The 26484-nt window shown below is 52.9% G+C and overlaps 1 protein-coding gene across 1 annotated transcript; it reads right to left on the bottom strand.

Moving 5' to 3' along the window:
• Positions 1-655: 655 nt before the first annotated feature.
• On the bottom strand, positions 656-19581 carry GPR179 (G protein-coupled receptor 179). Its single transcript, XM_025363118.1, has 11 exons — positions 18773-19581; positions 14725-14833; positions 12928-13015; positions 12272-12507; positions 11373-11441; positions 10886-10995; positions 10328-10566; positions 10008-10146; positions 9246-9351; positions 8564-8710; positions 656-6549 (listed from the first exon to the last, which is right to left on the bottom strand). Exons 1-11 carry the CDS (start codon positions 19564-19566, stop codon positions 1513-1515), a joined length of 7074 nt encoding a protein of 2357 aa, XP_025218903.1. The 5' UTR covers positions 19567-19581; the 3' UTR covers positions 656-1512.
• Positions 19582-26484: the final 6903 nt, after the last annotated feature.

Raw genomic sequence — 26484 nt, 5'->3', positions numbered from 1 at the left:
TTTGGGTATTTGGTCTCCCTGTTTCATCTTTTTCTCCCCATGAATGACATCAGTGTCGGTACTGTTGTACTGTTAGAGGGTGTGACTTACTGCCATCTTTAGTGCCCCTGTCCAGCTCTGCCATCTCTAGCTGCCCCTTCCCTGCTTTCCCACCTCCCTTTGCCAATCTTGGGACTTCTTTGTATGTTTTTCTCCTTCCTCATTTTCCTCTGGTATTATCATCTAATCTCAGCACTTTGTAATCTAGTACTGCTTAAGCAAGGGTAGCCTGAACTGAGGAGACAAGAGAGCCGAGCCAAGAAAGAGCTCCCTAAGAAAGAAGGCTTTGTCTTCAACAGTGCCCTTTTCCCGCCCCTCAGGCTTCTAACCTGCCCCATAGCACTCCTCTTTCAGAGGGCAGAAGAATTACAGTGCTGGCTGTGTACAGGACCGCCTTTCTTGAGCTCCTCTGGAAGGAGATTGATGTGGCCTCTTGTTACTGAGCAAGTGATTCCTGGGCAGGGAGAGGTGGGGGTGGGGGGAGGGGTGGGTCTTGCATCAGAACCAGAGATTCCCCTTGACTCCAGTTGCTTTGACAAAAGAGAGAGGTCCTGTTGATGGCAGCGCTGAAAAGCTAGGGGGAGACAAATGAGCCAGTGAGGCGAGCTCTGGAGACTGGTGAGAGCTGGGGCAGGAAGAGGGGGAGACCCCCTAAAAAACTAGCAAGAGGCACACAAGGATGTCTAGAAGGAAGACTTCCCTTGACTGTGGGGAGGACCTGGGGAAATTGCTTTTCTTCTGTGTTCTTTCTCTCTTACGTTGCTTTGGATGCCAGATGTTGGTAAGGATGTCAGCGTGCCTAGTTGTTTCTGCTTCAGCAGTCAAGCAAGGCAGGCATGAGAAGCAATAAAGCAGAAACAGGAGATTCAAAGTCAAAATGACAAGGTCCTTAATGCATTTTCAGGCACCTATTTTGAGTCATTTTAGCTTTTCCCCCAATTTATCTTTCAGCTTCAATTAAATGGCTCTTCAGCTTCCTATGGTGGCCTTTATAGCCTTCTATGGTCCACCATCCCTATGTTGCCAACACTTTGTATGGTTTAGTTTCTTCTCAAAAAATGCTCCGTCATAGACTTCAGAGAATTGGGTCTCCCTGTGAAAGAAGGCAGGCTGGGCACAGCTGACTTCCTTTCGTCCCTAACACTGGCTCTGTGGGTGAGTGTCCAGACTTAGGTGGTTTGTGTTGTGAGTACTATAGGTGGATGGGAGGAGTCCTTGGAAGCAGAGTGTCCAGTCTTTGTTTCCTCGAACAGGAAGAAAAGTTAGAAGTAAAGAGAGGATGGGCCTTCCCATTGGGGTCCAAGCTGTACCCTTTTCATACAATTTGTCTTTGGGATGAGTTGACTTCTGGTCTTCTCAAGGAGGGGAAGTGGCCAAGCTGTCTTTGATTCAGCTCTTTGGGAACACTTGGACTTGGAGAGAGCCTTGGCTCCTGAAAGCTAGCTCTGTGTTTGACCTCACCTAATAAGGCTGTTACTCCCAATCCCAAGGATAGACAGTTGGAGGGGTGAATTCTTCATACTGAGCTTCAAAAGCCACTTGGCCTGAGTCTTCAGTTAAGGAGGAAGACTGAGCCTCAGCTTCCTGGAGACTTGGCTCTGGGGCTAAGCTGGTCCTTGGCTCAAGCCCTGAAGGTCCTTGTAGTTCTCTGACACCTTCAAGAGTGAAAGTACTGGCTGGCCTGCTTACCTTGGGGCAGGGGATTTTGCTTTCTGGAAAGAAGTGATCCAGAGGCCCATGGACTAAAAGGCATAGTGGTTTTTCAGGAGCTGTGGGGAAAAATTCTCTCTGAGTTGCTGTTAAAGCTAGGAGGCCAGATTCCTCAGGTGGGACTCCAGTTTCCTCCCCAGGACAGATGTCTGCCATGGTACCCTTTATTTTATTTCCTTCTGGATCTGTGATTTCCCATTGGCACAGCTCTGCCATCCTGCTCCCCATGCTGCCTGCTCCTTCGGGGCTGACTTTGAGTTCTGGGTCCAGGGCACCTGACTGGGGCAAGAGCCCTCCTGAGCCTGTGCCTTCCCCAAGGCAGACTACCTCCTGCTCTCTGGGCTTTGCTGCTGCTTTTGAGAAGTGTTCTTCAGTCCCTCCAGGTCCTGCCTTCTGAAGAAACATCTCTCCTTGCCCTTGTGATTCTCGTTCCAGTTCCCTTTCCTCTGCTGCTCCTCCACCCACCTCCCAAGGGCTGATCTCTGCTTTCTTGGCAGAGGGAGCCTCTTCCACTTCCCACAGACACACTTCCACTACCCTGGTTTCCACACTGCCTGCTGCCTCAGAACTTCCTCTGTTGCTGTCAGAAGCATCTGGGGCTGGCTGTGGGGACAGATCCTTGCCATGTTGACTCTCCCAGGGACACACAGCCTCCTGCTGCCTGAAGTCTGCCATCTCTGGCTTTTTCTGAACTGGCACACCTTTGGGCTCTGATTTTTCTGGGGCTCTGCCTTTCTCTTCTTGAGAGTCCCCTTTTCCATCCTGCCTTGACACCCCTTTGACAGGGATTCTTTCAGTAACTTCCCAGGGACAGGTCTCGGCCTTGGCACTTCTGTCAGGTTTATACACACCTGCATCAGGCACATCCCATGGACACACATCAGCGGCCCTGCCCCCAGTGCTGACCAGTCTCTGGGAACTGGCTTTAGGTTGGTCAGGGCGCTGTCTGTTTGGGTGGGAGAAGGAAACTGCTGGGGCAGTGGTCGCCCATGTATAGATAGATTGTAGCTCATGGCTTGTTTTTTCCCCATCTTCGGTGGTGAATTCTTCTGCGTTTGGAGCTGGAGCTTTTTCTTGGGTTATGTGTTCTGGGAAGGAACCTACCTTTGGGTCTTGTCTCAGGTCTGCCTTCTCTGTTGCTTCCAAGGAATGTCCCTCTGCCACTTCACTTCTCATGCTGCTGGGCAAGTCTGAGATCTTGGGCGCCTGAGCAGGGGATTCCCTCAGGTTCTTGTTTTCCCAAAGACAAATAGCTTCCTGTTCTTGACACATCCGTTTTGATGCGTCTTCTCCCAGGGAAGCGAGTCTCCCCTTTTCTAGAGCTTTCTCCCTCTGCTCTGCTGATTCACTCCCTGTCTCTTGGTCCAGTCCCTTCCCAGTAGTTCCTTCATTCACCTCCCAGGGACACAGCTTGGCTTTTTCACTGGTAGCAGCTTCCTGTGCTTCCCAGGGACACACCTCACCTGGCCTGCACCCCATATGGTCCAGTTCCTGGAACCCAGCTTTTGGTCCATCAGCATCCAGAGTATCTGGACCCACACTCCCCCAGGGACAAGCCACGTCCCACTCTGGGGTTGGCTTCTGTGGCTTCTCTGGAACAGTAACAGCTGTCTCCCTGGGTCCAAGATCTGCAGAAACCTTTCCTATATCGTTTGGAGATATCCTAATGGCCTCAGCTCCCAAAGCTCTTTCGTCCCCTGCTCCAGCACCCACCTCCCAGGGACAGATTTCTGCCTTCCCAGCAGTCAGGGTTTCCTCCACATCCAAAGAGCAAATGTCGGCAGCTTTGCTTCCCACACTGCCTGATATCTGGAGAAGGGTTTGGGGTCTCTCTGTGTCTTGAGGATGTGGTTGTGGGGAGAAGCTGCCAGGGTTCACACTCTCCCAGGGGCTGACCGCTTCTTGCTTTTGGATCTGCCCCTCAGGCTTTTCCCAAGCTGTGACATCTTTGATTTCTGATTTTCCAGGCATTTTCTCCTTGTCCTTTTGAGAGTCTCCTCTTCTTGGTGCCTGTGCTGATGTCCATTCCTCTCTTGTTCTTTCATTTACCTCCCAGGGACAGATTTCTGCTTTGGCAGGTGTTGCTTCCTGTGCCTCCGGCCTGAGATCTTCCTGTGGACACACCTGTGTTGCTCTGCTTCCTCCATTGCGTAGGAATTGGCCACCAGCTTTGGATGAGGAATTGTCTAGACATGGGCTGGAGTGCCCAGGGACCGTGCTCTCCCTGGGACACACTGACTCCTGCTGTTGACTTAATTTCTGCACTGCTTTCACAGTGTGTTCCCCCATCTCTCCAAAGCTTCCTTTTCTGGAGGCTTTTTCCTTTTGGAGAGATTCTCCACCTGTCCCCAGACTCAGCATTTCCTGCCCCATCACGTTATCATTCAGCTCCCAGGGACAGATCTCTGCTTTCCGGATAGCAGGAGCATCTCCTGCCTCCCACGGACACACTTCAGCAATGCCACTACCCAAACTCCCTGAACACTCTGAACTTCCCAGGGCCTGAACTGAGACTGCTGAGGGGCCCCGGAAATCCGTACTCTCCCATGGACAAAGAGACTCCAAGTCTCCGCCCGGTTTCTGTTCTTTCCAAAAGGTTGCTTTCCTGGTTTTCTGCTTTTCCTGAGGGAGATCCTTCACTACCTCTAGGGCCAGTTTCCCATCCTCGCCTCCTTCACTTGCCTCCCAGGGACACAGCTCTGCCTTGGCGATGTCAGATGTATGAGCTTCTGAGCCAGCAGCTTCCCACCCAGGTGTCTCCACCTTCCTGGCCTCCACACTGCCCCCAACCTCAGATTTGTCTCTGATTCTGCCAGGGTCCTGAGGAGCTGACCCAGGGCACAGACCTCCTTGATCGGCACTCTCCCAGGGACACACTGCTTCCTGCTCCCTCACCAGCCTATCTGGCTTTTTCCGCATCATGGGAACCACATCCGTGGGCTCCGATTTTCCGCGGGCCTCCCCGCTCTTTTCTTGGGAGTCACCTGGGTCTTGTCTTAGTGCCCTCAACTCAGGAGCTCCTTCACTCATCTCCCAGGGGCAGATTTCGGCCTTGTTGCCACTATCTGGCTGACGTGTTTCTGATTCAGTGACCTCCCAGGGGCATACCTCTGCCACCCTGTGGTCAACACTGCCCAGGGACTGGATGCCAACTTTGGGCAGTTCCTGCCACCCAACAGGGGCGTCCTTTGATTGCTTGACATTTTTGTCCCTGGAAACTTGCCTCAGCACGGCAAGCCCTGTTTTACCTGCTCTCTCAGCTTTCTGCTCCCCTAGACCCTGGGATGTCCTCCTGCCTCTGTCTTCTTGTTCCCTGCTGCCCTCCTGTTGACAGACTTGGAGCATCCTGCTGGTGTGAGCATTCTGTTGGTTCTGGAGGGACTCCTCATCATCACAGGGGGCAAGAGCGGCCTGCTTACTCACTGCCTTGGGCCGGCCTAGCCTGGGCGATCGAGAGGGTGCCCCCACACTCTCTCCCACAGTCCCGCTGTTCTGCCCCTTGGGACTCTCCTCCACTCTCTCCTTCTCTCTGTAGGTGCTCCGAGAACGGGTCAGAGCTTTAATCGCCAGCCCCAGGCTGCGCATGGAACCCTGCTGAACAGGGGCCTTGAGGCTGTGGGATTTAGGGAAGATCTTGGGCCTGTCTTCGTCCGCATCGTTAGCTTCCCTCTGGTGATGTGCGTCCTCTGCGTCCATCTCATTCTCCCCAGCCTTGCTTTTCTCTACTGCAACAGAGAGGGCCCTCCAGAGCCTGGCTCGAGCTGGGGCAGGGGAGTGGTGGCCTTGCTCTGGCCCTGAGGGGCCTTCCTGGGGCACATTTTCTTTCTTGACTGGCAGTTCTGCGTTCTCCCAGGGGCAGATGTAGGTGAGTAAGTTGGGGCTTTGAGGGGGTACTGGGACTGGTGCTGGGGCAGGGACTGGGGTTGGAGCTAGAGCCGGCAGCAGAGCTGGCGCCAAGGTGGAGGTGGGAGATAGCATCCTTGGCTCTCCCAGGCAGGTCCCAGACAGGGTCAAGGTGGGGGTGGAGACCTGGTGCCGGATAGGTGGGTGAGGCAGCCTTCTCCCAGCCTCCTCATGAAGCCTCCCAGAGGCGTGAGAGCTGTCCATGCTGCTGCTCTTGGCAGGGGAAGGTGGAGCTGACAGGGGGGCCCCTCGAGGCCGCTCCAGCCTCCTGGCCGATGGCCTCCGCACCAGGCTGGCCATGGCTGCCTCGGCCTTCTTCCGCTCCTCCCGCTCCTTTGCTTGCCGGTAGGTCTCCTCCAGGTAGGCCTGGCTGGCCATGAGCAAGGCCTTTTCCCTGGAGCCAGCCACACTGAGCGACTTCTGCAGAGAGGCGGGCCGGGCTCTGGGTAGCCTCTCTCCCACCGTCAGGTTGTGGGCGCTGGCTGACCTGAAGCCCAGGGCAGGGGGCCCCTCCACCGACTCCCTGCTCTCTGTTCGAGAGGCCTTCTTGGCCAGTTTCCTCCTCAGCAGTGAGTCAAGAAGAGGCGGGTCCTGCTCCCTGCGCTGGTCATAGGTGCTGCGGGACTTGCGCAGAGCCGGTGTCCCCTCCGGTTCCTGGAGGCTGGAGCTGAGGAGCCGGCGGCGGGAGGAGCCGGGCAGGCTGCCACGGCCCGGGGAGCCTGAGTCCCGGGAGTGCTGCCTGGCCAGGGCCTCAGGGAATTCCGCCAGGTACCTCATGAAGGAGCGGCCCAGCCCCTGGCGTGAGCTGCCCCGCTTTTTGGGCAGGTGGGGGTTGTTTGCAGCCATTTCCTTGGTTTTATGGACCTCTAGCTGGGCATAGAGCTTCTTCAGCTCGTCCTGTGGGGCGGCAGGAAGGAAAGCAGGGCTGCAGGTGAGCTCTCTCCATCCTCTGGCTGTCTGTTAGTCTGCCCTTAATTAGACCTTTTTCCCTGAGGGATCTCTTTCCATCAAGCTGTATCTCATCCCTGCTTCTAAAACTCTCAGAATTCACCTCTTTGTTCCTGTGAGACCAGTTGCCAACCTGAGTCCCAGCCAGATCCAGTCAGCTCAGAGGGCTCAGATGTACCCCCTTCTCTGGGGCATTGTGGTCTGGTGAGAAGTCTGTAGCCTGGGGACCCTCAATATGCTGTGTGCCTGGAGGCTGTTTTCATGACCCCTCCCTCTGAGCCTCTGGATCTTCTGTAAAGCAATGTTACCTGGGTGACCAGTGTTAACTTCCTTAAGAGCATTATATTGGCTGGGCGCGGTGGCTCAAGCCTGTAATCCCAGCACTTTGGGAGGCCAAGACGGGTGGATCACGAGGTCAGGAGATCGAGACCATCCTGGCTAACACGGTGAAACCCCGTCTCTATTAAGAAATACAAAAAAAACTAGCCGGGCGAGGTGGCGGGCGGCTGTAGTCCCAGCTACTCGGGAGGCTGAGGCCGGAGAATGGCGTGAACCTGGGAGGCGGAGCTTGCAGTGAGCTGAGATCCGGCCACTGCACTCCAGCCTGGGTGACAGAGCGAGACTCCGTCTCAAAAAAAAAAAAAAAAAAAAAAAGAGCATTATATGAGATTGATGAGACTAGTGGGTATGAGATGTGCATTGTTCAGGTGTAAGTGATGGAACAGGGCTTTAAAAGTCTTCTGTTCTGGGTTTCTCCCCAGACCCAGCATAGGGGCCACAGATTGGCTCGTGTTCCAGAAAGTGGAGGGTCGAGGTGGAGTTGTCCCTCCATACTCCCTGGCCCTTCAGCTGGATTGGGGTCTCAGGATGCAGGGCAGGCAGAGCTTAGAGGCTGAGGACACAAGGGGGAAACAGGCAGAGGCAGCTGGGACAAGGAAGGACTCGGGAGATGCGGAGGACTCTGCTTTGTGAGCCTGTAAACAAGTCAGGTGTGAAGAGGGCTCCAGTAGAGGTGGAGGGGTTCACCACAATGGTTCCTAGACTCTGGATTGTATAAAACAATGGGCTTAGATTATCAGCTCTCCTTATATCTTACCCACTGAGCCTCTTGTTAGGGTTCTGGTGACTATAATGATACCCTTGAGCACATAAATTAAAATAAGCATGCTCTTCCAGTGTAGACCCAGGAAGAACTTCCTCTCTCTAAGACCTGTCAGGTCCAGGGAAAGGGGATCCTGGTGGCCACCTGAACTACCCAACCCCACAGCTGTCCCTAGGTGCCCTAGGCACCAACCAGCCTGCTTTGCTGGGGGCTGAGGATTTCTTTCTTTTTTTTTTTTTTTGAGACGGAGTCTTGCTCTGTCACCCAAGGTGGAGTGCAGTGGTGTAATCTCAGTTCACTGCAACCTCAACTTAGCAGGCTCCAGTGATCCTGCCTCCTGAGTAGCTGGGACCACAGACATGCACCACCATGCCCGACTAATTTTTGTATTTTTAGTAGAGACGAGATTTTGCCATGTTGGCCAGGTTGGTCTTGAACTCCTGACCTCAAGTGATCCGCCTGCCTCGACCTCCCAAAATGCTGGGATTACAGGCATGAACTACTGTGCCCGGCCAGCTGAGGGATTTCTTAGTCTGCCACCGACCTGATGCCCCTGCTGAGTGAGAGTGAAGGATGTGAGGGAGTAGGGCTCTACTCTCGGCCCTGCCTCTAGCTTGCCACATGGCCTGAGCCTCCAGGATCTCATTCTGGAGCTTTGGGGTCTTCTCACTTGGGTGTGTGTGGCCTCCTTTGAATAGAGTCAGGGGAATCAGTTTAGGCCAGTGGTGGAGAAGGGAGAGGGCAGGTCTTGGAGGGAAGAGGACTTGCAGTGGCACATAGCCCAGGTGGCAGGGCCCAGTCCTTCCTCTGCCCCGTTGCTAAAAGCTAGCACTGAAAGGAGGCAGGGAGGGTGGCACATACCCGAATGTCTCCAGGGTCCAGGCTGTGCTCGCTCCAGGCTGAGGCGATGCTGCTGCCGAGGTAAGAGCCCGAGTGCTGCAGGTCCAGCTCGTCCTCGCACACCTCATCCACCATCTCCTCTCGGGGAGGAGCCCCCAGCTTCCAGAACTGGCAGGGGAGCATATGAGTGGGAAAAAGACTCACCCTGGCTCCCTGTCCACTCCTGCACTCACCAGCCCTGTGGAACGCGTCCTTACTTTGTGACGCTTCACCCCCTTCTCTGATTTGGAATTCTGGGGATCTTTAGAGTTTTACTCCCCTCATCCTCCCTGACCTTCTCTAGCTCAGAGAGCGGGGTGGTTCCAAGTCCCTGACCCTGCAATTCCTAGTTGGGTCCTTCAGCTCTCCCACCTCTCTCTGTGTACCTGCTTCTGAGTAGATTTTCAGAGTGTGCTAACCTTCCAATTGCAGGAGGGAGCCCCTCCAGCCCTGGCTCTTCTTTCCCTTGTCCAGGAACTGGAAGCAGAGAGTGTCTCCACTCAAGTCGGCTCCTAGCTTAGGGCCCCTGGCACTCTGCTCACTCACCCAGCAACTTCTGCCGTCCTCACCCTGGCCTGCAGAGGGCACTGCGAGACAACAGCTCCACAGTGCCCCAGACAGAGGGGCTGGGGTCGGCCTCACAGGCAGGAGGGGAGGGCCTTACCTTAGGGATGAAGATCAGAGCCAGCGTGGTGGTGACGGTGCTGTGGGTGTGGAAGAAGAAGAGGAGGAGGGTCCAGTCCGGGTGCAGGGAGGGAACCAGCACAAACCTAGGGCGGGATGGGGGCACAGGTCATTACCACAGGTGGGAATGGCCTCTTCCACTTCGCCTTCTCACTGGCATTTCACCCCAGCCCTAGCCCTGATACCCTTAGGACGAGGGGGCATTCTGTCCTCTCCTGCTCTCTCCAGGATTTAGGTCCCACCTCAATCCTGTTAATCCCCACCTCCAAGAAGCCCTCCCAGACTACTCCAGCTCACTTTCTTTGGCTGTGTATAGCACGGACCTGTGCTCCAGACTCTTAGGCCCACTCTGTGGGTTAACGGCCTCCACCACAGGGCCTGGTCCTTATGGACACACTGCTGCTCTTATGGCTGAGGAGTAAGGGGAGAAGGCAGGGAGGACTGAGCATGCATGGAAAGGGGTATGTTGGGGTGCTGGAGAGGTGCTTTGGGAGGGGTGAGGAGTTAGGAGGAAGGTCCTCTTCCTCCTCTTGTGTGTTGGGGGCCTCCTCACCTGGGCCAGGCATGGAGTACAGAAGGAACATCTGGGGGGTAGGGAGAAAACCAGAAGTGGGGGCCTTCCTCAAAGTGCTGAGGCATAGCAGTGTCGCCAGGATGGCATGGGATGGGGGCACCTCACCTGTGAGAGGTGAGGAGTGGTGTTAGAGTGGAAGGGGGTGTGGGTAGGGGGGTCCGTCCTCACCTCGCCGTGTGGAAGGCAGTGGAAAGCAGCAGCTCATTGTGCAGGGCAATGCCCATGTAGCGTGGCTCGTGGAAGGCCGAGAGCACAGCCCGTGTGGCGTAGCAGAGGAAGCTGCCCCAGCACAGCAGCAGCAGCTCAGCTGCAGGGAGGGAGAGAGCCAGCACTGCCTCAGCAGCCGTCCCACCCCTTTCTCTGAAGGATGTGCTGGGGGGAGCCTGGGCCAGGGGTCTGGGGAAAAGACAGGAGAACCAGAACAAGAGAATCCCTGAGGCACAGAGTCAGGGACTAGCGGAAGGCTGGGCTCAGCAGAAGCAGCTCACCCACAACCATGATGTAGTCCCAGCGGTCGTGGTGACAGAGGTAGAAATGGCGGCCAGTGGGAGTGTGGCTTCGGATCACCAGAGGTGCGTGCTGGATGCCTCGCTCCAGGGCACCCACAGTCCACACAGCCAGGAAGCCCAGCACAGGTAGCAGGAGCAGCCCCAGGCGCCGCAGCAGCCGCCCGCTGCTCAGAAGGGCGCTCCGCTGGGCCGTTCGAGACAAAAAGAGCTGCAGCACTCTGCGAGGGTTAGAATACACAGGGTGGATGGCAGAGACCTGGGTGGACCGCGAAGAGGGCACCAGCACCCTGGTGTCTGTCCATTGCTGCCCTCTCCTCCACACAGGTACTTGTCCTTCCATCCTTTTTGTGATTTGCTGCCTCTTGCTACCCCCGCAAAAAGTAACATGGAGGACAAGGCTATGGTGATGGGAGTTGGCCTTGGGGGTACAGGGGAGTGGGGCTGGCAAGAGTCTGGCTTTGAAAAACACCATTCCATGAGTGAGCTGGGGTGGTCTGGAATGAGCAGCATGAGGGCAAAGTCTGTCCCAGGCCGTACCTGTAAAGCTTGAGTATGATGGTGCCGTAGACAATGGCAAAACCCAGCAGCCGCACCCAGCGAAGAGCGATGCAGCGGAATACACTGGGCTTGAAGTATAGGATGAAGACCTGGTGGGAAGGGGCAAAAATCTCTGCTCTCCACTGTGCTTCTGCTGTGGGCCAGGCCTATGCTAAGCACACTGTGGATCCTCCCAACACCCCCGCAATAGAGCCATCACCACCTTCATTCTGCAGAGGAGCAGCTGAAGTGTCAAAGAGGTTAGGTAACTTGCCCTAAATCACACTGCAAGTCACAGAGCTCTTTTAAGCCTGGGGCTCCGGAGCTCATAGAGCTTATCATTTGTGGGTATGAGTAGGGGAAATCTGTGGTCTCTGAATCCCCTCCAGAGGGCAGAGAAGAGGAAGGGTTCTGGGGCTTGGAGGGTGCCAGGTTTTGGCTGTGGGGGATGCTGGAAGGTGGGGCCAGCCTCTGGCCACAGACTCACAGGAAAGTAAAGCAGCAGGAATCCAAAAAGGACAGTTTCTAGCAGGACCACTCCAGATGCCCAGATCCTCTGTGAAGCAAGGAGAGAGGCATATGAGCAGAGTCTGGACGATGGTTCTAGAGGCTCTCAAGCCTATGTGAAGGGTAACTCAGTGGCCCTGAGCTAAGGCTTCATCCTGTAACACTGGCTCTGCCCTCTCTACCCATAGCCATGCCCCCTGTCACCCCAGGCTCAACTCCACTGGCACTAAACATGGCTAAGGCCAAGGTTTCACATCATCCCCACACACACATCCCTGTGTTCCTCCCAGTCCCACTTAGGGCCTTGATGCAGACCTAGGCTCAAATCAGAGGCTGCTGGAGCTGGAAGGGATCTTACTCATTCCTTAAGCATTGTGTCAGGCTGCTCCCTTGTCTAGAACAGGGTACCCCTTCTTGGCCCAGTAAGTGTCCAGTTAACCTTCAAGCCTGGCTCATGTCACATCCAGAAAGTCTTTCCCATGCCATCTCAGGCAGAATGACTTTCTATAAGCTCCCACGGCAGCTGACAGACACCTCCATCCTTGCCCCCATCGCACTGTGCTGTCATTTTATTTACATGTCTGCTTCCTCCATTAAACTGGGAGCTCCATGCGAGCCCAGATCACTTCCTCTAGAGCCTAGGCAGTGTTTTGCTTAGAGTAGATACTCAACTGGCATTTATTGAATCAAGTTCAATGCCCTTATTTTACAGATGAGGAAGCAGGTCCAAGGCGGAGAAATCTGCATCATGCTACATAGTGAGTTAGATTTAGAATCGAGATTAGAACCAATTTCTCCTAAATTCTGGTCTTAGGTAATCTCAGGTCTCCTGTTGAGACGGGTCGGACATGTGTGCAGGAGGTGTAGGGCCTTCCTTGCCTTGTTCCGGCGGCAGCGGTAGGAGACCAGCATGCTCAGGAAGATGGCCAGCATGCAGCAGGCCTGGCAGGCCAGCACGGCAGCCCGCAGAGCCACGGCCTCTTCCACCAGGCACGGTGTGGCATCCATGCAGCTGGTGCAGCCCTCAGGACATGGCAGGCACCGCAGCAATCTCCCAGATCTGCCTTCTGGGGACCCGAATTGCCCGGTAGTCTGGAAAGCACTCTCCTCTAACACTATAAAGAATAAGATGGGTGCAGGGAGAGGGGCCCAGCTAGAGCATCCTGACATCCCAGCCTTTTCTCCTGATAGTCACCACAGCCCTCTCCCTGTTCTCCTGTGATCTGGGGCTCCAGGGACAAGTGGGAATGGGTGCTTCCTTGGGATGGAAGAGTACCAGGAAGAGGTGACACCAGGCTAGGGCTCCTTGAGAGGTCAACTTGCATCATATTTGCATGTTATAAGCTCATACTCAGAAGGTGCAGACACCCCCACACTGCAACTTGCTTGCCTTTCCTGCCTCTCTCAACCTTCTGCTCTTGCCCCACAAGTTCCCTCCCAGTGTCTCACCCCAATCTGGCTTTCTTCCCCAGATGTACCCACCCAACCAGCCTCTCCTGTAAAACGCATGTCTGGCCCCCATCACACTTACATACCCCCAGAGGGGCTTGCCCCGTAGAATCCAGGTCGGCAGCGGCAGAGGTAGCGGCCAAGAACAAAGCCCTGACTCTCCAGGGGGACACACTATGGGGACGACAAACACAGTATGTGTTTATGTGGGGCTATCTCTGGAAGAAATTTCCCTCCTGGGAGAGATGGAGGGTCCATCTACCTCCCTATCCATGGGACTTGTGTCCACACTAGGGAATCCCTCCAGAAGCCCTCTCTAGCTCTTGGGAAGCCTTCCCTCTGTGGAAACCCTACCTGGCCCCTGCTGTTTTCTCTCTTCCCAAAGAGATCCTAAGCAAAGAGCCCAGGGAGAAATCACCCTTTTGTTCAGACCGGCAGTGACAGGAGCCTCATAAGACCCATTTCCTAGTGCCCAGCTCTTGCTAGGGCAAGGTACTGCGGGAGATGGAAGTAGGGAAAGTTCTGAGCCCAGCCACGCCTTGTGTGCCTACATCCTACTTCAAAGGGTCCCCATCAGCTTCCATCTTTGGCACACAAATAGACTGGAAAGGCCCCCACAGAGGAGCAGCTTCCTTCATCAGGGACCATCTGGCTTTGGCACAGGACTGTTTTTCCCAGCCTTAATGCCAGGCTAATGCCAGGCTGGTGGGATGCCAAGGCCAGCCTTTATTCCACCTCCTCCTATTGATGTTTGCCTGGCAGGGGACAGAGCAGACCTCAGAGCCAGGCAGGGAATATGAGCAAATGAGGTCAGATCTATTATAGGGAGTGGCTGGGAACAGACATCAGTGACGCAAAGGAAGGGGTTAACCTTGGAAGATTCTATATCGAGCCCCTGACCTCACCTAGTAGGGTTAGTGTGTGGTGCTTGTGAAGCTGTGGTCCAACTTCCCCTCTTGCTTGGACCACCGAACTACACTCTGTTCCTGCCACAGTCTGTACAATTAGACAAACACGCACCCAGAGAAGTGCATGTGTCTGGGTTAAACAGTGAACTGGATGGTGGGAGTCCTTTTCCATCCCTCCACCTCTAGCTGCAGACACATGTTCCCTGAAGAGCAGTAGGACCACCTGTGCACACAGAACAATATGCCTGCCAGCCCCAGCAGGTCACAGGGCTCGCTCTGGCTTCAGCTCAGCTCAGGAACAAGCAGGCAGTGATTGTAACCATGGAGTGGGTGAATTCACTGGCCTCCCAGTTTCCCAGTACTGGGTTTGCATGATTACCAGCCAGTGTTCTCCATCATTGTGAGTCACCTGCACCCGTAGCTTTGAATCGACCTGCATCTGGCCTAGGTTCCATCACATTCACCGGTCCCAGGCCTCTTCGAGCTCCTTGGTTGGTTAGATTCCTCCTACACCCCAACCAGCAATTCCATTTATTTCAGCAATACGGAATATCCTTTTGTAGACAGACCAATGGAACATCCTTTGTGGGCCAAGAGGAGCCCAGAGCTGTGTTACATGAAGAATGCGTTCCCGGGGAAGGAAAGGAGATAAGTAACTGAGGCTCAGGAAGTCACCCTGGAGAGGGGTCCTGGAGCACTGAGTACCAGAAAGGAGAGCAGACAGGAAGGAACACTGAAACTTCAAAGGAGTGAGGGCAAGAGTAGGGGGAATAGGGGAAGGGAGGGCAGGCTGTAGGTAACCTGACTTTTTAAAAGCCTAGTATCTCACCTCTGCCAATCACTAGGAACTCCCCTTAGCCCTGAGATGCTGGGGTAGCTTTGTCTGCTGCTCCTGGGAGCTGCGTGGTGGCAATGATGGGAAAAGGGGAGGGAGGCAGGACTCTAGTAGTGCCCCCCCATCCTCCTCATCCTTACCTGGGTGCTGTTGAGATCACACAGGTGTGTGTTAGAGTACCAGCCTGGGCCACTTGCACACTGATTGATGTCCACACTCTGGAGATCTACGTCCATCTGCACCTGCCCCCTACGGCAGTGAATTGGCAATTAGGGGCACAGTGATGGATGCCAAAGTGGATGTGTGTCCCTGGGCGTTGTTGGGGCCCAGAAAACGATGCTCCAAATTATGGCACTTTGGCATGCTGAGGACTTTGAACTAAAGGAGATTAGAAGGGCTCAGAAGTAAGGTATCTCCGACCTTCTCCTTCCCTCTTGTCTCCCATCCCTCTTTCTCCCCGCTGAAGTGAGTTCTAGAAACCAGAATTCCCCTTCCCCAAGGCAGGTCATAGACACTAGAATCCCCCTCCCCCAGAGCGAGATGTAAAACCAAGAAATATTACTCTCATCTTCCCCTACCTTTCTGTGTAGGAGCTGGTCATAAAGAAATTCTCTGGCCTGCCTTGACTGATAGTAAGTAGGTCATATGACCCTCATTCCAGAGGGATCCTGCCCTCTACCTGGGAGGAAGGATGCTACATAGACAGGCCAAGAGGAAGCTGAACAGAGGCCTGGCTGAGTTTCCCTACTTAGTCTACCACCATTAGATCATAGCCTTTTTTGTCCAATCACAGTTCTACAGGGCTGACCATGCTTCATGGAATCTAAGCATAACAGTGAACAATTTTCCCTGAGTCTATTTTTTCTCTTTTTCTTAGACACACAGTCTTGCTCTGTTGCCCAGGCTGGAGTGCAGTGGCATGATCATAGCTCACTGCAACCTCCACCTCCTTGGCTCAGCTGATCTCCCACCTCAGCCTCCCAAGTAGCTGGGACTGCAGGCTTGTGCCACCATGCCTGGCTAGTTTTTAAAAATTATTTTTAGTGGAGACAAGTTTTGGTTATATTGTTCAGGCTGGTCTTGAACTCCTGGACTCAAGCCATCCTCCCACCTGGGCCTCCCAAAGTGCTGGGATTATATGTGTAAGCCACTGAGCCTCTGCCACTGGGTCTTCATTTCTGAAGGCTCTTGTGTCATGTAAAACTTTGGCTAAATAGGCGGGGTGCAGTGGCTCACACCTGTAATCCCAGCGCTTTGGGAGGCCAAGGTGGGTAAATAACCTGAGGCCAGGAGTTCGAGACCAGCCTGGACAGCATGGAGAAAGCCTGTCTCTACTAAAAATACAAAAATTAGCTGGGTGTGGTAGCTCATGCCTGTAATCCCAGCTACTCGGGAGGTTAAGGCAGGAGAATCACTTGAACCCAGGAGGCAGAGGTTACAGTGAGCCAAGATCGCGCCACTACACTTCAGCCTGGTGACAGACCGAGAGGCAATCTCAAAAAAACAAAACAGCCGGGCGCGGTGGCTCAAGCCTGTAATCCCAGCACTTTGGGAGGCCGAGACGGGCGGATCACGAGGTCAGGAGATCGAGACCATCCTGGCGAACACGGTGAAACCCCGTCTCTACTAAAAAATACAAAAAACTAGCCGGGCGAGGCGGCGGGCGCCTGTAGTCCCAGCTACTCGGGAGGCTGAGGCAGGAGAATGGCGTAAACCCGGGAGGCGGAGCTTGCAGTGAGCTGAGATCCGGCCACTGCACTCCAGCCCGGGCGACAGAGCGAGACTCCGTCTCAAAACAAAACAAAACAAAACAAAACAAAACAAAACGAAACAAAAAACGGCCAGGAGCGGTGGCTCACCCCTGTAATCTCAGCACTTTGGGAGGCCGAGGCAGGTGGATCATGAGGTCAAGAGATCGAGACCATCCTGGCCAACATGCTGAAACCCCGTCTCTACTGAAAATACAAAAATTAGCCGGGTGTGATGGCATGCACCTGTAGTCCCAGATACTCAGGAGGCTGAGGCTGGAGAATTGCTTGAATCCGGGAGGCGGAGGTTGCAATGAGCCGAGATCGTGCCACTGCACTCCAGCCTGCCAACAGAGAGAGACTCCATCTCAAACAAAAGGAAAAAATAAAAGAAAAAAAAACCTTTGATTAAATAAATTCGTCATGCCTTTCTCTTGGTAATCTGTCTTTTGTTATAGGAGTGTTGTGACCCTTATGATGAGTGAGGAAAGGGATCACACTTTTCTGCCCCTACAGGCACTAGATCTGGGGACAATGCAGTCTTTGCAAACTTTAGCCCAGCACCTGCAGTGTGTGCGAAGGGCATGCGTGCATTCCATTTCTCCAGTATTATGAATGTTCACTGTCTCTGTGGACAACAATTTTCTTTCTACCAGGTTGTTCTCTCCACCCCTCAGCTTTTTGATATCCTATCATTTCCTGGTTTCTATCAAGGAGTAGAGAGAGGCACATGTCAAAACATGGCAGGAGCCATGATGATCTCTGAAGAGGATTTTCACACTTCCTCATGCATGTACACATGCACACACACAGAGATCAGCTCAGCTGTTAACCATCTCCTCTCTCTGCCCAAGCCAGGTCTGAACTGATCACAGCAAAGGAGATATGAAATTGAGGAGCCCTGACCTGGCACTGCCTGGACCAGCAGCTCCCCAGTCTCTGCTCTGGGCTGAGCTGGCAAGGAGCCAGGCTGCATGCTGGCAGGAGGGGAATCCTGGTGGGAACAATGAATGGGGACACAGAGCTGGAGAAGCAGTGTTTAATGTTGAATGCCCTGCAGTCCTGGGCTCAGTTGCTGCTCCCTTCCCAATAGGACCCTCAATCCTTTCCTGTGGTTGAGGGAGGAGGTAAGTTACTGGAGGAGAATCACAAGCTTCTGCTTGGCAGGATAGTAGGGCCTGCTTGTTGTAAAGAGTTGGCCCTGGGGACTCAGCCAGCTCCTTGGCAGAAAGAGCTTTGGTTCCAAGCCCCCCCAAGAGTTTTCCTTCCGCTGGGCATGGTGGCTCATGCCTGTACTCCCAGCACTTTGGGAGGCTGAGGCAGGCAGATCACCTGAGGTCAGGAGTTTGAGACCAGCCTGGCCAACATGGTGAAACCCCGTCTCTACTAAAAATACAAAATTAGCCAAGCGTGATGGTGTGCACCTGTAATCTCAGCTACTCAGGAGGCTGAGGCAGGAGAGTCCTCTGAACCTGGGAGGCTGCGGGTGCAGTGAGCTGAGGTTGCACCACTGCACTACAGCCTGGGTGACAGAGCGAGACCCTGTCTCAAAAAAAAAAAGTTTTCCTTCTCCTGGGAAGCCTCATTGTACAGCTCTCAATTGCTAGACAGCAGCAGGTTGAACCCCTGGAGGGCCCACCCGGCTCTCCTCTGACAAGCCTGGTGCATAGATTGTCACTGTCATCCACACCAAGACCTCTCCTACCTCTTACACTCCCTCCTCAGGCCTGGGGGGCCAAGACCTCTGCCTGTCTATACTGTCATATCTCTTTCTTTTCTTTCTTTTTTTTTTTTTGAGACAGAGTTTTGCTCTTGTTGCCCAGACTGAGTGCAATGGTGCGATGTCAGCTCACCGCAACTTCTACCTCCTGGGTTCAGGTTCAAGCGGTTCTCCTGCCTCAGCCTCCAGAGTAGCTGGGATTACAGGCATGCACCACCACATCTGCCTAATTTTGTATTTTTAGTAGAGACGGGGTTTCTCCATGTTGGTCAGTCTAGTCTCGAACTCCCGACCTCCAGGTGATCCATCCGCCTCGGCCTCCCAAAGTGCTGGGATTACAGGCGTGAGCCACCACACCCGGCTATACTGACATATCTCTACACACATGTGTATACCTGCATATAGAGGTATGCTACATATGTATACCTATTTGTATATGCACAGGCTCACAGACATTCCTGCATGTGCTCAAGCACATAAACCCAGATAAATATGGATTGATTTATACACATGTACACTCATACCTGTATGTGTTAATAGATAGTTACAGATTCCCAGAGCCGACTGTGAGTACACACAGCTGAGTACAAACACCCACATCTGTGTGCCCTCCAGGCATGCACATGTTTGTGCCAAATGGTCCATGCACAGCTGAGGGGACCTGTACTTCCTTCTCCTACATCCCCACACACACATCAAATCCTGCACAAACCCACTTACCTGACCTCTGGGCTTAGGTCTGGCTTGAGTCCATAGAAGGTGGCAGAGAGTGTGATCAGCCAGCCAGGTCGGAACCGTTCCTCCTGGCATTCCAGGAAAGGAGGAGACAGCCTCACCTGCTGTGTGTCCCCCACATATCCATCTGCCCGTGGCCACTTGGGGCTGCCGAGGCTCCCTAGGTCATTGGTCAACACCCGCTTCTTCAGGGCAGGGGTGTCCAGGTCCCCAGGTGGGTTCTCCTCCTGCACCCAGTTCCCAGACAAGTCCTGAAGGATGGTTTCCTCCCCAGTCCGGGTGGCCCGCAGGGCCAGCTGTAGGTGGCTGGCCCCTGGTGGAGGGTTAAAGGTCAGCAAAGCCCTGTACACACTTGGGTCCCCCTCGGCCATGCTGCGGACCAGTGCCTGGTACCATTCCACATCCTCCTCCACACTGGACTCACGGATGTCGTTGGCTTGCAGCAGCATGTTAAGAAAATTGGCGGCCTGGGCAAGGGTGCCCGCTGCTCCCTGTAGGATTGGGGGGAGCCCTGGCATGGCTCCTGCCCCACGCGCTTCATAGCGCTCACTGCAATTCGCCTGTGACAGCTGCTGGGCATCTCCGGAGTAGAGATAAGTGAGGGCGGCCTCAGCCCCCTCTGGGGGTACCCTCATGGGCACAGATCCTGGCTTGACTTGGGAAGACAGAGGGGGCAGAGAGCGGAGGGGCCGCGGACCCCCCAGAGCCCAGTCACAGATGAAACAGCAGCCCAGCAGCCCCCACACAGTAGGGGGCATGACCGCTCCCCTGGTGCCCATCCTTGGGACAGCTCTCAGGACCCTGGGATCCAGGCTCAGGAGAGCCCAGGCAGAGGCTGGCTGCAGTCTGGGGGCTGTCTGCCTCCACGCTTCCTATGCTGGCATTCCCTTTTCCTCTCTCCCTCTCCCTCTCACGCTGGTGCTGGCTCGCCTGCTTTTTTCTTCTCTAACGTCACCAGCTGGCTTCTGAATGTAGGTATGAGGGCCCTGCCCCCTCCTCTCTCAGTGCGGCCCACTGTCTCAAACCTCTTAATCCTGGCACCCAACTCTTTCCTCCCCTCCTATCCAGTATCCAGGCTCCCTCCATCCCCCACCCACATCTGCTCCAGAGAGAGAGATGGGAGGGAAGGGGAGACGAAGGCACCAGTTGTGCTCTTTCTCCCTCTCTCCCTCCCTCTGCCTGCCCTTTGCTCCATTAGGAGAAATGGGCAAATCCAGGATGGGGCGCCATAGCAACCACAGATGAGCTTGTGCCCCTCTCTCCACCCCTCTGCTCCACTCAAGCTCCTGGCAGCAACTGCAACAGGCACACTAAGGGGCCACGCTGCATCTCCTGGCAGTCTGCTCTGGCTGCCTGCACCCCCGTGACCCTGTGCTGCTGAGCCGGGATTTGAGAATGGGGATGCCGAGGGTAGGAAAGACAGCCTAATAGTACCGTAATCGGTCTTTGTACAGACTGAGGCAGCTTATGAAGTGCTTTTCATGTGCTTTATCTGAATGAATCTTCCCCACAGCCATGTAAGGTGAATATTCTTATCCCCATTTCACAGATGCAGACACTGAGACTCACCCAAGGTCACAAAGCAGCTCACTCAGAGACTTACACCCAGAGCTCTGACTCCCCTACATTGCCCACCCAAACCACCACCATCACCATTACTCAGCCTCAGGGAATATAACAAAGCCTCCTTGCAGAGGGGTCAAGGGACTTCCCTAGAACCACAGTGGTGTTGTTTGTGACAGAGCTGGAGACTCCACCCAGGTGTCCGTCCCCACAACCCAGGCCTCCTTCTGAACCACAAAGTCGACAAGCACAGCGGCAATGGTGGTGGGAGAGAGGCAGGCATGGAGAAGACAGTGAACACAGCTTTGCCTCTACTTCTTAAACCTTCATTTTGTCATTCTAAGTTCTACCTTTTTTTTTTTTTTTTTTTTGAGATAGATTCTTTCTTTGTCCACCCAGCTGGAGTGCAGTGGCGTGATCTCGGCTCACTGCAACCTCTGCCTCCTGGGTTCAAGCGATTCTCCTGCTTCAGCTTCCTGAGTAGCTGGGACTACAGGCATGTGCCACCATGGTCGGCTAATTTTTTTTTTTTTTTTTTGTATGTTTTAGTGGAGACGGGGCCTTCACCATGTTGGCCAGGCTGATCTCGAATTCCTGACAAGTGATCCACCTGCCTCAGCCTCCCAAAGTGCTAGGATTACAAGTGTGAGCCACCGCACCTGGCTCCTTCTCCTTTTCTTCATGAAAACTGTGGCTACTCTCTCTTGCTTTTTCCTGTTTTCTTACCCCTCACCTCCTTCCTGCAGCTAGGCACAGTAACTGGGGGGCCCCGAGTCAGTGCTGTCTGAGCCAGCCTCCTTGGATCCGGAAGGGCATGGATTCTTGGGGAAGCCACAGAACAAAGCTCCTGCCTGCCCACCCATCACTTTTCCATCGATGATGGGCTTCCTGCTTCACGAGGCAATCTGGCCCCGCAGGCACAGGCCATCTCTTGGCTTCTTCCCTTCGAACCCCCTCCAAACCCCCAATGTCTTGAACCTTTGATGTCCAAGATCATTGAGTGTATGTAGGAAGGATGAGTGGTGGTTGCCAAAAATGTCCCTTGCTTTCCAGTTGACCTCTGCAAACAACAATTCTTTTTTCTTAGAGTCTTGTTCTGTTGCCCAGGCTGGAGCACAGTGGCACAGTCTCAGCTCACTGCCACCTCTGCCTCCCAGGTTCAAGTGATTCTCCTGCCTCAGCCTCCCAAGTAGCTGGGAGTACAGGCGTGCGCCACCACGCTTGGCTAATTTTTGTATTTTTAGTAGAGATGGTGTTTCACCATGTTGGCTAGGCTGATCTTGAAACCTGAACTCAGGTGATCTGCATGCCTCAACCTCCCAAAGTGCGGGGATTACAGGTGTGAGCCACCGTGCCCAGCCTTGCAAAGAACAATTGTGCTGTGCAACCTGAGTGGGAGTGCCAAGGCTGTGGGGACAGGGGGGGCTAGAGGACAAGCCCCCAGGGGAATCTCTATGATGGCAAACTAGCAGGGCCCACAGCCCAGACGGTTTTTTTTTTTTTTTTAAACAAATTAGGAAACTAAAACACTGAAGGGAAAGTGACATTCATGAGGTCAACCAGCCAGTTAGTGGTACTGCTGGGAGCAGAAACCTGTATTGCACATCCATAGCTCTTTCTTTGGCCTTTCTGAGAGTGATTTATTCCATTTCTTGGTATTTATTACTGGTTACTGTTATTTATTGCTGGTTACTTCACACTGGGTGAAGACAATAGTAACTTATTACCATGAAAAACTTCTTGGGAAAAAATGTATTAAGTTATTATCATGAAAAGCTTCTTGGGAAAAAATGTATTAACTAACATTTGTATAGCACTGCAGAATTTATTAAGTACCTTTACATGTAAGTTTTCATTTAATTCCCCACAATAGCCATGTCAAGGGGGGATTATTACTGACCCATTTTTACAAATGAAACACAGGTTCGGAGATGTTTAATTATTTGCGTTTGCTCATATATTCAGAAAGTGGCATGATTAAGACTAACTAGACCAACCACAAAGTCCAGAGGGGCAGGGATTGTGTCTGTCTCATTTATTACTGCATCCCCAAACCTAGCCCATTGTTGAATGACCAAATGAATCTCAGAAATTCCTTGGATTCTTTATCTTTTTTTTTGTTTTGAGGCAGGGTCTCGCTCTATCACCAGGCTGAAGGGCAGTGGTGAGATCATGGCTTACTACAGCCTCAGCCTCCCAGGCTCAAGTGAGCCTCCCACCTCAGCCTCCTGAGTAGCTGGGACTACAGGCATGTGCCACCATACCTGGCTAATTAAAAAAAAAAAAGCTGCGCACAGTGGCTCACACCTGTAATCCTAGCACTTTGGGAGGTTGAGGCGGGCAGATCACGAGGTCAGGAGATCGAGACCATCTGGCTAACACAACGAAACCCCGTCTCTACTAAAAATACAAAAAAAATTAGCCAGGCATGGTGGCGGGCGCCTGTAGTCCCAGCTACTCAGGAGGCTGAGGCAGGAGAATGGTATGAATCCGGGAGGTGGAGCTTGCAGTGAGCCGAGATTGCGCCACTGCACTCCAGCCTGGGCAACAGGTCAAGACTCCGTCTCAAAAAAAAAAAGAAAAGAAGAAAAGATCCAGCCTGGCCAAGATGGTGAAACCCCGTCTCTACTAAAAATATAAAAGAATTAGCCAGGCATGGTGGTGAACACCTGTGATTCCAGCTACTCGGGAGGCTGAGGCAGAAAACTGCTTGAACCCAGGAGGCAGAGGTTGCAGTGAGCCGAGATCGCGTCACTGCACTCCGGCCTGGGCAACAGAGAGACGGAACATCTCAAAAAAAAAAAAAAAAAAAAAAAAAGAATTTATGGAGACAAGGTCTTACTATGTTGTCTCGGGTGGTCTCGAACTCCTGGGCTCAAGTGATCCTCCTACCTTGGCCTCCCAAAGTGCTAGGATTACATGTGTGAGCCACTGTGCCAGACTTTAAATTCTCTTTGTTTTTTTGAGATGGAGTCTCACTCTGTCACCCAGGTTGGAGTGCAGCGTCATGATCTCAGCTCGCTGCAACCTCCACCTAGCGGATTCAAGCGATTCTCCTGCCTCAGCCTCCTGAGTAGCTGGAATTACAGGCACACACTTCCATGCCCGGCTAATTTTTTGTATTTTTTAGTAGAGATTGGGTTTCACCCTGTTGACCAGGCTGGTCACAAACTCCTGAGCTCAGGTGATCCACCAGCCTCAGCCTCCCAGAGTGCTGGGATTACAGGCGTGAGCCACCGTGACTGGCCAAGACCTTAAATTCTCTACGTCATCCTTCATAAAAGTTTTTAACTAGTATTCCTCTGTAGGGACCACTTTTTTATTTTTTTTGAGACAGGGTCTTGCTCAGTCACCCAAGCTGGAGCGTCTATCACCCAGACTAAAGTGCAGTGGCACAATCACAGCTCACTGCAGCCTCCACCTCCAGGACTTACTTAATGGATCCTTCCACCTTAGCTTCCCAAGTAGCTGAGACTACAGGTGCATGCCATCATACCTGGGTAAATACATATACATATATATATATATTTTGGCGAGGGATAGAGATGGGGTTTTGCCTTGTTGCCCTGGCTGGTCTCAAACTCCTGGGCTCAAGTGATCTGAGCACTTCAATCTCCCAAAGTGCTGGGATTATAGGCATGAGCCACTGTGCCCAACTTATTTTCTATTTTTACTTTTTTGAGACAGGGTCTCTCACTCTGTCATCCAGGCAGGGGTGCAGTGGCATGAACACAGCTCACTCCACCTCTGCCTCCCGGGCTCAAGATTCTCCTGCCTCAGCCTCCCAAGTAGCTGGGATTACAGGTGCATGCCACCACGCCCAACTAATTTTTTTTATTTTTTGTAGAGATGAGGTCTCACAACATCCTCACAACATTGGGTCTCTTTGTTGCCCAACCTGGTCACAAACTCCCAGGCTCAAGTGATCCGCCTACCTTGGCCTCCCAAAGTGCTGGGATTATAGGCTTGAGCCACCTTGCTCGGCTGAGGACCACTTTTATAGTGCTCAGTGAAAGAGGTATATTTAGACATAAAGTCAGCTCAATAAACACAAATTTGGCAGGGTGCAGTGGCTCACGCCTGTAATCCCAGCACTTTGGGAGGCTGAGGCAGGTAGATCACTTGAGGTCAGGAGTTTGAGACCAGCCTGGTCAACATGGTGGAACCCTGTCTCTACTAAAAACAAAAAAATTAGCTGGGCCTGGTGGCATGAGACTGTAATCTCAGCTACTCAGGAGGCTGAGGCAGGAGAATCACTTGAAACCAGGAGGCGGAGTTTGCAGTGAGCCGAGATCATACCATTGCACTCCAGCCTGGGCAACAAGAATGAAACTCTGAGGCTCGCGCGGTGGCTCACGCCTGTAATCCCAGCACTTTGGGAGGCTCAGGCAGGCGGATCAATGAGCTCAGGAGTTCGAGACAAGGCTGACCAACATGGAGAAACCCTGTCTCTACCAAAAATACAAAATTAGCTGGGCGTGGTGTCACATGCCTGTAATCCCAGCTACTCGGGAAGTTGAGGCAGGAAAATTGCTTGAACCTGGGAGGCGGAGGTTGCAGTGAGCCAAGATAGCGCCATTGCACTCCAGCCTGGTCAACAAGAGCGAAATTCCATCTAAACAACAACAAAAAAAGAATGAAACTCTGTCTCAAACAAAAAACCCAACACAAATTCAAGTCATACAAATGCAAAGATACATTTTCTTTGCTTGGAATTTAACTTCAATGTTTTTTCCAGGATCTGGGCTACGGAAACGGACAATTATGGAAATGGGAAAAGTCTACCCCCTGGCTTGCCATGCCTTGGAAAGAGCTCGGGGGTGTTCCCCTGTACCTCTGTGCACTCTGTGCAAGTAGAGATACTCCAGATAACCGACATAGTCTGCTTCTTCTGTGGCCAGGAAAGCAGCTGGACAGCAGAGGGCGATGAAGAGCCACGGACTTTGCCTGTAATCGGCTTGTAATGGGCTCTGAGGCCAGAGAATTTCTCAGACAGAAAGCTAGGGATCTTGGGTAGTCTTCTTAGGCCTCAGGTGTTGTGTGATTCTATAGCAATTTCTCTTATTTTATTCATTTATCTATATAGAGACAGGGTCTTGCTCTGTTACCCAGGCTGGAGTGCAGCGGTGTTATCTCAGCTCACTGCAGTCTCCACCTCCTGGGCTCAAGCAATCCTCCTGCCTCAGCCTCCTGAGTGGCTGAGACCACATTTGGGCACACCACGATGCCTGGCTAATTTTAAATTTTTTTGTAGAGGCAGAGTGTTGCTATGTTGCCCAGGCTGGCGTTAAACTCCTGGCTTCAAGTGATCCACGACCTGCCTTGGCCTCCCAAAGTGCTGGAATTACAGACGTGAGTAAACATGCCCCTCTCAATCACTCTTCTTTTCTTCAGAAACCTGAGTGACACCTGAGAGGCAGCCAGGGAAAGAGAATGAACTCTCTGGAGTCAGAACTGGTTTTGATTTTCACTGCATCCTTTTGAACTGAGTGACTCTAGCTAAATAACTCAGTGAGTTTCAGTTTGTCTCTTTATGTGTGAGGAAAGATAATTCTGTTGTGCAGAATTTGTCTCAGGAGCCTCTCACAGGGCTTAAGGTTGAACAACAATTCGAGGCACTGTCCTTGGCACTGGAGAGTCCACAAGGGGCAAAAAAGCAAACATGGCTTCTGCCCTCATAGAATTTACAGTTTAGTAGGGAGGACTGCTTTTAATCAACTGACCCCACAGACAGATTGCAAATTACACCTGTGCAAGTAAGTGCAACAAAGGAATGATCTCAGAGCCTGGGGAGGAAGAAGTGCCCAGGCAGGGAGATTTCCCTAAGGTAGTGAGGAGTGAGTTCAATCTGAAGGATGAGTAGGAGTTTACTAAGCAAAAAGAGAAAAGTCTTGCAAGAAAAGGAAATAGCTTATGCAATGCCCACATGTGTGGGAGCCTGCCGCAAGGCTGATGGGAATGCAGGGAAGAGAGAACAAGGTGGAGCTTAGCGGGGGATGTGGCTAGAGAGGCAGGAGTTGGATCACACAGGGGTCAGATCACAAGATCACACATTAGCCTAAGAACATTGGGAAACCATGAGCAATTATAATCACAGGCTATGAACACACTTCCATTCTGAAAAGGTCCCTCTG

Source organism: Theropithecus gelada, chromosome 16, assembly GCF_003255815.1.
Source record: "Theropithecus gelada isolate Dixy chromosome 16, Tgel_1.0, whole genome shotgun sequence".
NCBI lineage: Eukaryota > Metazoa > Chordata > Mammalia > Primates > Cercopithecidae > Theropithecus > Theropithecus gelada.
This window is presented reverse-complemented; position numbering and strand designations above follow the sequence as displayed.

Bases quoted from the DNA above. Each gene is read 5' to 3' on its own strand.
- GPR179 (XM_025363118.1), bottom strand. From the start codon at position 19,566: ATGGGCACCAGGGGAGCGGTCATGCCCCCTACTGTGTGGGGGCTGCTG. The intron at 11,442-12,271 runs GCAAGGAAGGCC...CTTGCTTCACAG, and splicing joins ACCGCTGCCGCCGGAACAAG to AGGATCTGGGCATCTGGAGT. The intron at 9,352-10,007 runs GTGAGGACGGAC...ATCCCGCCCTAG, and splicing joins ACTGCCTTCCACACGGCGAG to GTTTGTGCTGGTTCCCTCCC.